Source organism: Hipposideros armiger, unplaced genomic scaffold (assembly GCF_001890085.2).
Source record: "Hipposideros armiger isolate ML-2016 unplaced genomic scaffold, ASM189008v1 scaffold_182, whole genome shotgun sequence".
In the NCBI taxonomy this organism is placed as follows: domain Eukaryota; kingdom Metazoa; phylum Chordata; class Mammalia; order Chiroptera; family Hipposideridae; genus Hipposideros; species Hipposideros armiger.
In genome coordinates this window covers 85,186-99,989 of record NW_017731532.1, presented here as the reverse complement: position 1 = coordinate 99,989, position 14,804 = coordinate 85,186, and the positions used below count along the sequence as shown (strand labels likewise).

The window sequence follows — 14,804 nt, the reverse complement described above, 5'->3', positions numbered from 1 at the left end:
GACTTCAAATGCCTTCTTTTGGTGGCTGCCAGAGTTAATGTGCTCTTCCATTGACTTAAGAATGTTCCCGGCTATGAAAATTTATAAATTAAGGGTATACAGGGAAACTTACTTACATCTCAAAATTTTTTTCTTGCTTTAGTCTCCATCAGGAAACATAGATACTGACACAAATACGGTTCACTCACTAACTGATTCATCCAACTTTCGATGGAAGAAAGGTGCTGAGCTAACATCCTGTAGAATAAGCACTAACATTCCAATAGGGGCTCCTCACCTTCTTCCCCACAAATCTAGCACCCACCAAGTCTGATTGTGCTTATTTTTAGTTGTTACTCTAAATGACAGCATTTTAATTAAGGGGTAATTGGTTACATTTGCTTTTTCACAACATCAGAAAGTGAAACAAAAACACTGGGAAATATTTAAGGCTGAATAAGAAAACCAAGAAACAATGTTTCAAAAAACAGCTTACCTCTGCATCTTCCCCAAAGAATCTATACTTATATCCACATTCCACACACAAAATTGCATCTTTCTGCTTCTGCTTCATTTCTATATATTGTAATTCTAATGGCGTATAGATGCTTTTGGTCCTTTTGTTAGATGGTTTAGAATCAGAAATTTTCTGTAAGTTTTCATAACTCCCGTGTGATGATCCAAAATGACTGAGATCAGAAAGTGTCTTGTCCTGGCAACCAAGAGAGTTTTATGGTTTAAAAAGTACTAATCATAATAATAGTTCCCAGAGAGAATATACATTGGGTACAAAGTAACAACTGGTGAATTTAAGTGAAAAGTATACAGGAGTACATTAAGGAGTATATAAAGGAGTATATTAAGGCGAAATTTTTTGTAGGTTTGAAATTTTTTCAAAGTAAAAGACAAAAAAATATGAGCCCAACTAAACTATAATTATTAAAGAAAATTTTGAAAGCCAAAACATTTTAATATTTTATTCTTTTTACATTTCATTTCATTAAACATACTATAATTCACATTTTTCTTTTCACTATTTATTCCCAGGTGTGTGAGGTACAAAAAGTCAGCAGGTGTGAAATCCGTGTCTCTCTAGCAGTAAGGCAGAACAGAACCACTTTCAATAAGCATGCTGGCAGCTAAAGTTACAATATTTTACATTTCCAAGCATAGTCTAAAAGATTGCATATTCCATTAATCTTTATTCCAAGAAAGAACCACAATTACAGCTTTTGGAAAGTATAAAGCACAAGGTTACATTTTCAACATTGGCATTCCTGCTATCCCTACTTTCCTGGATGAAAACCATAATTAATTCCAATTCACAACTCAGAGCAAATTCTTTGCTTATAAGACTTATTGACACAAAAGGTAAAATGAGACAACAAATTGGCAGGATAAATCCAACTCCTAATTGTCACTATGTCACTGCCAACATCTAAAAAATTTACCAGCTACCCCTGGCATTAAAAACATGGCCTAAAAAATTAGTAACCAACACGCGAAGAAAAGAAAGAGAAATGTCCTATATGGCTTAGAGAGGGGAACTCTGGTCTAAGAGAAAACCCATTAACATGTATTTCACAGTTGCTAAATGTTTAAAAAATTCAGCTTAGCTGGGACAGCAGGTAGAGAGATGCAATTTATTTGAAAGTATAGTCCAGCAAACCTCTGAAGATCAACAATAGCACGACAGTAAAGTATGAAGAGGTATAGCAAGAGAAAAGAGGGTCAATATATCAGATTGGACAAAGCATTTGCTTTTAATTTTGATGAGGATTTTCTACTTCATTTCTATGACTTTTAATGTAAAATTCAGGAATACAACATATTGAAAAATTTAATACTTCAAAAAATGATTTCCCAGGGAGAAAAAACTATTTACTTTATACCTTATTCATATATGGAATGAGAGTAGGTAAACAGAGAGTTTTATGCATATATACATCAATCTGAATACTTAAGTATTAAGCAACAACTTTTTTCAGCATTTAGGTAAAACTAATTCTCGGATATATTATACTCTTCCATATTCCCAGAGACAGTATCCTGAGCTCAATTTAACTTTGTCTTGACAACTCAGGGTAATCAAAATAATAAAATGGGAATTTCAGGACCTATCAAGACTTATGGGGTTGTTGAGCCCACACTAATGGTCTCAGACCACTGGGCATTTAAGTTTATTCAGTAGCTTTTCACCATTCGTCTGCGTCCTTCGATGCCATCAAATAATCAGCTATCACTTGTAATAAGATCCATGTATTACTTCTGGTATCCCTTCTAACTAGTTACCTGTAGCTTTCTGTGAATCAGAAATGCTAAGTTGGTCATTCTATGCATAAAGCAACAGTAAACAGGCTCTTCTGAGGCCCTAAATTTGCCAATTAATAAATTGTGAGCTTAGATAGACAAACTTTTTTACCTCTATACTTTATGACCACTACACCAGTTAACTGCTTCTAAGTATTAAAGGAGATTAAAATAAAAACCAAAACACCTTTTTTTCCTGATGATCTAAGATAAATCAATGAGTCTTAGTTTGGTATTTTTCTGAGGAAAGAATCTATAATCTTCATTAGATTTAAATCACTCAGAAAAAAGGTAAAGACTATTTATTTCTCCAATTCAATGGTTCTCAACCATGACTACACATTAAAATGAGAGCTTTTAAACAATATCCATGCCCAGTTCTCATTGAAAACCAATTAAATATGATTCTAAGGAAAAGTTCTTGCTGTCAGTCATTTTTAAGTTCTCCAGTATTTTCTAATTTAAAGCTGGGCTGAAAAACCACTATTCTGAATTACAGGTTTCAATGATGGAGCAAGAGAGTTAAATTTCCTGCTTTTGCAGTGATGAAAAACATTAATATATCACAAAACAGTAAAAGTAAAGAGCCCACATTCATTTGGTTTACCTTTGAATTTACTTTATTTTAGTGAAGCTTTCAACTGAAAACTTCAAAACAGCTATATACATTGCCCATGGTCACTATCCAGGCTAATCACAGAAACTATAGGGAGAACTATAAAAATCTGTGCTTATTATTAATCATCAACAAAAAATCCCCTCAAGTCAATGGCTTCTGATCACAGTTGTACATCAGACACACCTGAGGCTTTTGCTTTGTTTTGTTTTAATACAAACCAAGTCATCCCTCCTTAATACACAGTAAATCAAAATCTCCAGGAATGTCAAAATAAAACAAAATAAAAAGCAAAAGCTCCCTCAACTAATTCAGATGATCAGCCAAATTTGGGAACCGTGCCCTGAGTGGACCCACAGAACCTAACGGCACTTCAGAACCTACTACTCTGGGTAGTTCAATATTCGCCAATATAACTGCTACCTACCTTTTGACTAGCTTGAGGTTTGGAATCTTCAGAAGAAACTGCATTCTTTGCACGCAGAAGACTGATATCGTCAAAGTCAGTACATTTTGGCAGAACTGCAAATCTCTCCTGAAGAGGCTCTCTCTGGACTGTATTTTGAGGAAGAGCGGAATCGCAGCAGAATTCTCTCAGTTTTTCCAGAGACTTTAAAACCATCCTGGGCCTCAGACATTTCTTTGGCTCTTAGTTAGCAAAGAAAACGAAAATATAACAATAGTATTTTGTCTCATTATGTCAATTCATAACCAGCACAGAAGTTTTAAAGAGGGAGCTTTTCACCAAAGCAATTAATCTAACTATTGGATTGTCGGAAAAGTCATGACGTATTTTTCTATGTTTTTCATTGCAAAAATGCGTCATGACTTTTCCGACAACCCACTAAAATAGGACACAGAAATAAAGAAACATTGGTTGGAGGGTACAGGTGGTATATTGAAACGTATTCTAATTTTGCTTGGTCCTAAAACCCCCTGCCTTCTTTTTATTATCATTATTATTTTTTATTTTTGTTTTATTGTATTTTTTTTGAGCTATAAGCCCACAAGGACGGAAAAGAGGTAACACTTGCAAATGAAATATTTGAAGCAAAAAGGAAAAACGAAGGAGCAATACCAATTTAACATACCTGAAAGCTAGATCCTAAGTCAGTAGTGAAGAAACCCAAGGACCTATCCTACTTATAACATAAAATGCTTAAAAGGCTCAGGAATTAGGGCACCAGAAGCCTGGAAAGGGAATAAAGGGAGGTTCTAAAACAAAGAAGATTGTTTCGAAGCAATTTGACCCCTAGACTTCTATCCCACTCTAAGCTGTTCTTTCACCATGTCAGCAGAGGGCTGGAGATTTCTCTGCAAAAGGCAGAACATGCACAGTTGAGATGAAGTACTGTGCCTAAGCCAGAAGAATACTGATGGGAATACGGGCTTACTGTATGCTGACAAACCCAGCCTCTTCTCACCAGCTCTCAGAACACAGCTCTTCCCTCTAGGTAGAAGCTAGGTAGACCCTGGGCTGGGAAATCTGACCAGCTCACTGGGAAAGACCTAAAGATACTGATACCAGGGGTGCACCAAGGAAACCAGGTCACCATCCCAAACACAGCTGCTTTCCTGCCCCCACAGCTGTGCTCATGCTATTCTTTTCCCTGGAATGCCCTTGCCCCCAATTTCCACATGTCAAAATTGTATTCATTCATCAAGACCCATCTCAAAGCTACCTTTCCCATGAAACTCTCTGCTAATTCCCAACTTTTCTTTCTCTGTGTTCCTATAACAAGATCATCTCTCTCTACAGCACTTAATCATAGTCTGCTTATTAGCAGTTATTCATAAGCAAACAACCCATAAAAGAAGGGAAACTGTCATTTACTGGATATCTACTATATGCCAGAATACATTATTTTACCCTTTAGAGCAAGACTAGCATTAAGCAGCTATTAAATATAAGGAAACTGGGACTGTATTTATCATCTCTTACTTTCCCTTTTAAAGCAAAAACACTGACGGTAAGAGTTGTGTTTTATTCATTTCTAAGAGCTTAAAATTTTTCATATTAATACTTAAACCTCTTTTCAGATGTATACTATATCTTGTCTCCTGCTAATCTCGTAGCTAGAAAAATTGTATACGTGAATCTCTTCAAATGTATATATCCACCCTATTTACTATTACTATCCCCCTTTCAAAATGTATATTTGAATCACTTTTCAAAAGTATATTGTAAGTTTGTATATTATACAAAGACTTCCCTCCTATGAATACAAAACACTTTCCCAGGATGGGGGTAGGGTGCAAATCTTGGGGTTGTACTTATGCAAAAGAAAGAATATCTAAAATGGACATTTTAAAAACAGAGGTGAAGTAGCCAGCAACTTGTCTCGCTGGTAGACACTCCTCTCTTTTCTTCCCAGTCCTTTTTTTAAATAAGCTGTAAAGTTCATATTTCAAAAACTTCCATGTTTCTGGCCTCATTTCCACAAACTTCAGCGTTCATTGGGCTGGATCTGGAGTAACGTGGACCTAGGGACAAGGACGCCGTGTGTGTGGGGAGACCCCTTGATGGCTTTCTTTCATGCCCTCCTCTTTACCCTCCTTCACTACCCTACTACCCAACTCCCACCGCTGCCAAGGACGGTTCCACCACAAAGCTTAATTCCTGAGCTGCTGCCAGTTCAGAAAGGCTTACAGAAAGGTATGGGAAATAATGAAGAAAGCAGCTTTTTTTTTATATGACAAATTTGCTGAAGCCAAAAACTAGAGAAAAATCGCCTAACCATCTAAATATCCAACATGACATCTAGAAGTGTAGGAGCTCAGGAATGGTGGTTTTATCCAAAACCTTTCAACATACAATAAAAGTAGCTCCATGCTAAAAAAAAAAAAAAAAGAAAAAAAAAGAAAAGAACAGAGTAGGTCTACATGTCCCGACACTGAAAACTGTTCAAAATGTTCTGCTAAGTAGAATTAGTTGCAAATTAGTATCTACAGTACCATACAACTTATGAAATATTATTACTACTTGTGGGTCTAGCTCTATACATATGTGTATAAACAGAAAAACCTGAAATATACAGCACCCTCCAAAATTAGCAGCAGGCCTCACTGAAAGGAGAGATCTGGGGGTCTTTCACTATCTATCTGCTACATTTCTGTATTGCTTGAAATTTTTACAACAAATATGTTTTACTTTTATAATCAGAACAAAAATTAGCTAGAGAGAATAAAAGAGAAAACTGGGAGAACTACAGCCAAATCGCAGAACTCCAGCTCTTACCTCCCTTCCCCCAACCTCCTACACACACCACCACCACCACCACCACCACCACCACCACCACTTATGGAGGGGCCACTCTATTCAAATGCAAGATCTTTCTCCACAAAGGAAAACTATGGCACAACTCTCCAATAGCCTTCTCTGCCCTCTGGATAATCCATGAATATCAGAGCCATGACTAGTGAGAATGAAAAATCATTGCAACAGAACTCACCAGGGTTTCCAGACTTTACTGAGTCACTTCGTCCCTCCTTTTCTTGGGCTTTCTTTGCTTTCTTTGTAACAGGCCCATCATTCTCTAGTGGTCTCTTTTTACTTCTGTCAATTTCTGCAACCTATATCAGGAAGGTCAGAAAATGAAGTGTTACCTCTGATCTCAAAACATGATGTACATGAAATCATTTAAACCTTCCTTCTGAATGTCCTTGACATCCAAGCAAAGTCCTGACTGGATATCCACCCTTCCTAGGGTCACCTAATTTGAGCTCTGAAAAGACCTACGGGTAAAGAAGGGTTTTACCATCATTAAAGTCAAGGTGGAGACTTGGCATGAGCCTCAGCATCTCAACCCCTGCTAGAGTTAATTAAAGCCAAGGATGCCACTTTTCTTTACAATCAGTCTTCATCTATCTCAAATTATATAACTTGAATCACTCCATTAAGTATGTTAAATAAAATACCTTTTCTTTTTTCTTTTTTTTTTTTTAGCTGAGCCATCCTGCCACCTGTTGGCACCTCAGCGGCTGCTCAGCTCGGGCCGGTACTCAAACCACTGTTGCTCAGAGCTCAAACTCTTGAGCGAGCTTTTAACCAACTGAGCCACTCGGCCGGCCCTTTAAATAAAATACCTTTAAGGAAAAAAACCTAGTATTTATAAAAGATGAAATTAGACAAAAGAACAGTATCAATTTTGAGATGTTAATTGTAATTTATTTTTTATGTTCACCAATGAAGATGCCACAAGATTACGAACATTTGTTGGCAGGAAGCCTGTCAAAAACTTAAGTCCTTCACCAAATACCCTCTAAGTGGTGGGTACAAAATAAAACCTTGGTAAATTCATGAAAATGTACACTATAGTAAAAAAAAAAAAAAAACGAAGAGTGAAGCAATCACTCTATGGACAAAATATAAGTTAAGCATTTTAAATCTTTCAAAACAAGATTTTGAAGCAGCCAAGCTGTCACACGCATTAAAACAGTCTGCAATCGGGGCCGACAGTTAGCTCAGTTGGTTAGAGCGCAGTGCTCTTAACACCAAGGTTGCTGGTTCGATCCCCACATGGGCCACTGAGCTGTGCCCTCCACAACTAGACTTAAACAACTACTTGACTTGGAGCTGATGGGTCCTGGAAAAAACACAGTGTTCCCCAATTTAAAAAATTTAAAAAAAAACAAAGAACAGTCTGCAACCCCCTTCAACATCCTCGGTTTGAGAAGTACTGTACCAGGGACCCCAGCGAGGGCTCACCCTTAGGTTTTTCCCTTTGGTTAAAAAAAAAACAAAAAACAAAAAACACAACTATTCATTTATTCAGTGTAAAGGTGACAAGCAACAGGAAGGATCTAATGACTAACCATCACATCTGCACCATTTTGGGAAACTTGATCCACCCAAATTGTATGAGACTTTACAATCTGAACTACAGGGGATGTAGTCACTGGGGAACTGCACAATATGACTGCTTTTACCGGCTTGAGATATGGAGCAATGTTGTTGCAGCCTTAAAAACTAGAGATTTAACAGTTTTCGTCTAGTCACCTACAAACAAAACCCATATAAATCAAATAAATAAAGCTCCTCTTCACCTTTCAATCCAGGGGAGGTAAAAAAAAAAAAAAAAGGACGGAGGATGCAGGTTAAAAGCTGTATCCTTTGCCTACATACCCCTACCCTCATAAGAATGAGAGTCAGGAGACTTGAGTTCCTGTCTCTGGTCTGTCGTTAAGAACCTGTGTGATCCCATATAAATCAAATAAATAAAGCTCCTCTTCACCTTTCAATCCAGGGGAGGTAAAAAAAAAAAAAAAAAGGACGGAGGATGCAGGTTAAAAGCTGTATCCTTTGCCTACATACCCCTACCCTCATAAGAATGAGAGTCAGGAGACTTGAGTTCCTGTCTCTGGTCTGTCGTTAAGAACCTGTGTGATCCTGGCCTCAAGTATACTGCCCCAAAGGGAAGCTACAATCTTTGCATTACACTTAGGACTGAACGGCTAGGCAGTTCACGCTTTCACCTTCCGGAACCCCGCCCCTTTCTCCTCTGGCACCATCAACTCGATGATTCTGGCCCGGGGCTCCCGCTCCACCCAGAAGCACCGTCCCCGCCCATCTTGCCCCGCCCCCTCTCCCTGATGACCCCGCTCCATCCTGGACTAAATATACCACGTGTGGCGGCACCTGAGACGAGAAGGTGGACGCTGGGGGCGCTGCGCAGTCAGAGTCAGGATCCGCCTTCCCCGCCGCACCCGTAGGGGAGGAGGTGGATTTCAGGCTTCCCGCAGACTGGAAGAATCTGCTCAAAACCGCTTGCTTTGCAGGGGCTGGCTCAGCGGCAGCGGCGCCGCCAGAGGCCAGCTTCCTGAGCGACATCGTAGGGCAGGGAGTGACAGCCGGGGGGGCAGGACCCAGGTGGGAGCGCCAGCCCGCAGCCGCAGTTGCCGAGCATCTGCAGGGCCGAGCACGTCGCGACCCAGCCGTGCGCCGGGGCGGGGGGCGGGGCGGGGCGGGGTCTCGCCTGCACAAATGGGAGCGAGGAGGCGGGGCGGCCACAATTTCGCGCCTAGCTTAGCTGGGGGTTCTGGTGGCGCGAGCGAGCTCCCGGGTTTTTACTGCCGCCAACATGGTTCGTCCGCTGAACTGCATCGTCGCTGTGTCCCAGAACATGGGGATCGGCAAGAACGGAGACCTGCCCTGGCCCCCGCTCAGGTACCTGCCGGGCCCGGGGTGGGTTGGTGTGAGGGGACAGAGGATGGTGCAAGCTGCCCTTGATCGGGGCACATGGACAGGACCGCGCTGGGCCGGGGGATGCGGTTGTACTTGCAACCTAAGCTAACGTGAGCTGGGCCTGGGCTTCCGCCTCGTCTTGAACCGAGAGAGGCCAAGTTATTGATTTCCATCCAGCTCCTGCTCTCCCGCGAGAGCAAAGTCCTAGCTCTGGAGCCCCTCCCTCCACCCCCCAGCACACCGTTTGGTGTGTTAGAGCTTGAGCCCAGGCGATAATGTTCTGAGTAACACTGTTTATCTAACTTGTAGGAATGAATTCAAGTATTTCCAAAGAATGACAACCTCTTCAGCAGAAGGTAATGTGGGATTTTTAAGTGACTGAGGTTCGCAAAGCGTCTTGAGTAAACTTACCAGTGAAAATTTTACTTAAATGAAAAGTTTTCCTTGTTAATCCAGGACCTTTTGTCTTAACGTAATTTGTATGCAGTTCCCAAGGTTTATTAAACTTTTTCATTTTTGGAAAAAAGCGTTCTTTGAAATTTTATGTGGGCACGTGTACAGTTGAGGTATTGGGCAGCAAGGTGTAGAGAGGTAAGCTCGGAAGGATGACCAGAGGAGGCCTTTGCAACAGCTGCTGGAAGAGATAGTAAGTGGAGAGGATAAAAGTCCAAAGAACTGTTACATGATACTCATATGGATGGGGATCAGGAAGTTAAAGGTGATACATGCAGGAAGGCATCAAAGGATGAACTCTCAGGTTTTCAGTTTAAGAGTCTGGGTGATATGGAGAATAAAGGAGTAGAGAATAGTGTGCAATTGTAACAATTTTAAGGTGCCTGTAGGATATTAAGGCACAGGGTACCAGGTGAATTGAGACATTGGAGAGAAGAGTATATAGCCAAGGAAAAGAATATGGGGGATACCCATTTAAAACCTAAGATGCGTATATTTGGTCATAGGAAGAGGAATAGCAGAGTTAAACAGGGGAACAGTAAGTCAGAAAAGAGCAGGTGCAGCATAACTTTAACAGGACAGATACAAGGCACTTAGGTTACTGATAGAGACAAGATGGTAAGAGCTTGAAGCTAAAGAATTGACATGAAACACTGTCTAGACTCCTAAGTAGTCTGATAATAGGAAGCAAAATATGGAAAAATGCTTAATCTTACTACTTAGTTTGTAAATATTAGTGTTTTAATAAAATCAAGTTAATGATTTTTATTTTATTATTTTTTTTTTTTTAGCTGAGCCATCCTGCCACCTGTTGGCGGCTCAGCGGCAGCTCAGCTCGGGCCAGACTTGAACCGCTGTTGCTTAGAGCTCAAACCCTTGAGCAAGCTCTTAACCAACTGAGCGACTCGGCCGGCCCAATGATGATTTTTTTAAGAAAACAGACACATGGTAGTCTGTCAGAACATACCAAGAATCAGAAATGCTTATGATCCTTTAATCCAGGTATCTGACTCTCAAAATTTATTCTCCCAAATAATCAAACCAAAAATGGAGCTATGTTTATAAAGGTTTTAAGGAAAGAAGCACAAATTTAAAGTACTTTAAGCTAATTGAGTGGAAGCAGCTATCTTTAAAAGTACGACTATTAATGTAAACCTACAAAGTATACAAATATGCATAATATTATATCAAACAGTTAAACAGTACTTTTCAGATGTCAAACATTATTCTAACTCTTCAAGCCCCACAACAGCTTTAGAAGTAGGAACTACTGGGTTGTCGGAAAAGTCATGACGTATTTTTTCTATGTTTTTCATTGCAAAAATGCATCATGACTTTTCTGACAACCCAAAATGTTATATCAGTTTTACAGATAAGGATAGTAAGAAAGATTAACATGACTTGCTTAGTAGATGACAGAATACATTCAGCTTGCGCGCTTTGACTCAGAATCTTTGCTCTTCACTACTATGTTATACATGACTACGATTGATTAAAGCTATAAATACTGAATATAAATTAGATAACTCCAAAGGGAAAAAGTTAGTGTATTTAAATAATGGGTGATAAATGGTAAGTTTGGGTAAAGCTGTTTTAAATTTTAATTTTTTTAAATCAGATCCACTAGAGGTCAATATAACAATTGTATATATGCATACATACAAATATATGAAAATATATATGTATATTCCCAAAATATACCTATTCTTTCTATGTGATTTTATAGGTAAACAGAATTTGGTGATTATGGGTAGGAAGACCTGGTTCTCCATTCCTGAGAAGAATCGGCCTTTAAAGGACAGGATTAATTTAGTTCTCAGTAGAGAACTCAAGTAAGCACTATAACTTAAATTCACCACAAGAAAATCATGTCCCATTTTTTATGGTGGAGGTCAGTGGATGCCAGAATAGTATGTAGCTATTGATGAAGCTGCTTAGTATCACAAAGGTGATTACAGAAAATGAATAAGCAGTTATTTATGCCACATGACCATAACTTCTGCTACGTAAGCGGTTGATTTCATCACCTTGAAAAGGTACATTAAACCTTACTACAGTAACAGAATTGCAAGCTTCCTTGAACCATTATTCAGTTCAATTCAGTAAGGTCAAATATCAGTTATATAATGTAAGTTAACATTTTCATTTTCACTATATATATATATTAGGACTTGCCAAAATTAAGTGGTTATCCCCTCTTTGGACCCAGCCCTAAATTCAGTAAGATGTAAATTTTAAGATGGGCAAAAAACTGGTCATAATCTTGTGCCCTATTTAATATTTTGTGCTTGTATCCCTTACCTTATGTCTGCAGACAAAAAAATGTCAAAGTATTGAAATGGTCCTAGGGATCATAAGGAGAAGGGAGTATGTCCAGGTGGCCTCTGCTAAGAATTTTTATGTCCTCCAAGCTAACACTAGTACACACAACACAGTTCCTGATGCCTGACAATGCCCTGGGAACTTGGGGGAAGGGGGGAGTAATAGCATTAAGACTACCCATGCCATCAACTCAGCACTTTCACCTTCACCATGACTTCCATGTCCTTTACTCCACATGGGATGTATCCTGATTTCTATATTTTTGTTGTTTACATTGGACCTAACGCACTAAAATAACTTCTTGAACCTCAAGGGTTGGTTTGTTTGGGGGGAGGAGGTTTGGCCTGAATTAGACCTTAAGGGAAAGTTTGGGATTGCCATGGCAATTGCTGTTTCTTAAACTACTAATGTAATCATAAAAAAGAATGCAGTATCCTAGGGCACTACTTGCTTGCAAAACCAGTAGAATATACATATATGTGCCTTAGAAGGCATTGGCTACACAGGTGTGGGCACTAGCGAAGCAAGTCCAAACTATGTGGGGCAGGCCATCTGGAAGGGAAAGCCAGAACTCACCAGCAGGGGCTGACGCTCATGGCTGCAGGTGAAATTGCTTCAGGGAAGCTTCTGATTTGTTTTTAAGGCCTTTCAACTGATTGAATCAGTCCCACCCAGATGGAAGTCATCCAGTTACCAACTTGAATCACCATCTATAAAATACCTTCACAGCAACACCTAGTGTCTGAATAGCTGAGGACGATAGCCTAACCAAGTGAACACATCAAGGACCAGCACACCAGAGGAAGGAAAAACATTACACAACTACAGGCTAAGGGGGTTCAGGCTTCTGTAGATTTTCTCCCAGATCCCCCTAAGAATGGCATAGGTAAAAATCTGGAAGAAAGTGTATCAGAATCTTTTCAATGACTGCCTTCGGGTGATGGGGGATATGTTGATGTGCATCTTGGCCATCTGCCTCCGTCTTCATACTGTTCTCTTTCTCCCGGTTGCTAGGATATTCTGATTACCTCTTTACTTTCTGGAATACAAAGTCGCAGATTGTATTTCCATTTCCAGATACTCTTTAATAACATTCTGGAATACTACCCAAGTTTATTTATGGCTAGCTTAAGCTACAACAAACAAATCTCAGTGAGAGAAATGTTCAGTTGAGCCAACAGATCTCAAATGACAAGTCTTTATGACAATTTCTTTATGACCCCTCTGTGGTGTGTGTAATTGGGTTTGGTTGTTTCTTATGTATTTTTATATAATATTTGTTGGTGTTATTTCGGTTTTTTTGTTTGCTTGGTTTTTTTAAGATTTTTTTTTTTAATTGGGGAATTGGGGGATGGGAACAGTGCTGGGGAATTGGGGGAAGGGAAACAGACAAGTTGCTGTCGTTTTGTTCTTCAGTCTAGTTGTGGAGGACGTTGCTTCACTGGCCCAAGTTGGCACCATCATTGCACTCTTCCCCGGCGAGGCAGATCAATCGCCAGCTTCTGGACGGCCGCTCACTGCGGCTGCTGGCTGCTCACACTGGCTGCTGGCCACACACGGTAGCCCATGGCAACCCATTGCAGGGGCTGCAGACTACGCCGGGCGACTCACGGCAACCCAGCTCCAGGTTGAGCTGTTGTTCAGCATCTTAGCTGTAGAGGGCAGCATCACTGGCCCTCATATGTGGGATCCGAACTGGGGCTCTCTGGCATCCCAAGCCAGTTCTTAACCAATGCGTCACTCAGCCGGCCCACTTTTTTTTTTTTTTAAGACAGAAAATTTAAAGTTTTTATTATTAAGCATGCCAAGGAAATGGGGATACCAGTTAGGAAAAAAATTTAGAGCTTATTTTTTGTTCTTCTGCTTCCGTGGTCAATTGCTGACCAGTTCCACACATATCCTGAGTACCTGTTGTGTGCCAGGCACTGTTAGGTCCTACTTAAAAGGGGAGTGCTGTGCACATGTAAATACTATTGCTCATGCAAGTTTTTAGAGACGCCCCTTCCCCCCATGTAAGAAGAAACCGAATCCTCAAAATAATCCCAAAATTTGCTGCCCCATACGAGGTATTTTGGGTAACTATTTCCTTAGTAAGTTATAAGGAAAAAATGTTTTTCCTTGGCTTTCTAGATAATCAAGTTATGGCTTTAAAAGAAATGTTATACATCCATCTTTGGAAAACATATTGCCACTTTCTCAAAAGATTAAACAGAGTTCTATGACCCAGCAATTCCACTCCTTGGTATATACCCAAGAGAAATGAAAAGCTTGTACCACACAAAAACTTGTACACAAATATTCATAGCAGCATCATTCATAACATCCAAAAATTGGAAACATCCCAGATGTTCAACTAACGAACAATAAACAAAATGTGCTATAGCCATACAATGGAATATTTATTATTCCACAACAAAAAGGAATGGAGTACTAATATATGAAAAGTAAGTAAAGAATGTTATACTGCAATGCTGTAGCTTTGACAGCATCTTTAGAAAGTCCAAAATTGCCTCCATGATAGAAGATGTTGTAAATTGTCTTCAATCCAAAAAACTAACAATTCATGGTTTAATAATTTTTTATGGTCTCACTATCATCTTCTCCACAGTGATTAAAACTTTCTTCTCTTCTCAAAGCTTAGTACACTTTACACTTAGTACACTCAAACACTTAGTACAGCAAAGACTTACCAACCTGGCTTGATACCTGCTCTGGCACCTATTAACTTTGAGGCTTCGGCTTTATTAACTTTAAGCCTTGCTGAACCTCAGTTTCCTAATCTACTAAATGGAATTAATAATGACAACTTCTTAGGGTGATTTTTGAGGATTAATTGAAATTTTATATCACAGGGCCGGCCGAGTGGCGCGATGGTTAAGAACTCGCTTGGGATGCCAGAGGGCCCCGGTTCGGATCCCACATATGAGGGCCAGTGACACT

At 39.7% G+C, this 14,804-nt stretch overlaps 2 protein-coding genes across 2 annotated transcripts in view; one reads left to right on the top strand and one right to left on the bottom strand.

Annotated features, from left to right (window-relative positions):
• Positions 1-8,824, bottom strand: part of MSH3 (mutS homolog 3) — a 93,793-nt gene extending 84,969 nt beyond the window's left edge. The window contains exons 1-4 of the mRNA XM_019652581.1: positions 8,544-8,824; positions 6,358-6,478; positions 3,333-3,553; positions 476-691 (exon numbers count right to left, since the gene is read on the bottom strand). Coding sequence (XP_019508126.1) covers positions 476-691; positions 3,333-3,553; positions 6,358-6,478; positions 8,544-8,735 — 750 coding nt within the window. The 5' untranslated portion in view covers positions 8,736-8,824. The remainder of the gene's footprint in view (positions 1-475; positions 692-3,332; positions 3,554-6,357; positions 6,479-8,543) is intronic.
• A 62-nt stretch (positions 8,825-8,886) lies between these two features.
• DHFR (dihydrofolate reductase) overlaps positions 8,887-14,804 on the top strand; it is a 26,777-nt gene continuing 20,859 nt past the window's right edge. The window contains exons 1-3 of the mRNA XM_019652599.1: positions 8,887-9,071; positions 9,399-9,445; positions 11,269-11,374. Of these exons, the coding sequence (XP_019508144.1) occupies positions 8,986-9,071; positions 9,399-9,445; positions 11,269-11,374 (239 nt within the window). The 5' untranslated portion in view covers positions 8,887-8,985. The remainder of the gene's footprint in view (positions 9,072-9,398; positions 9,446-11,268; positions 11,375-14,804) is intronic.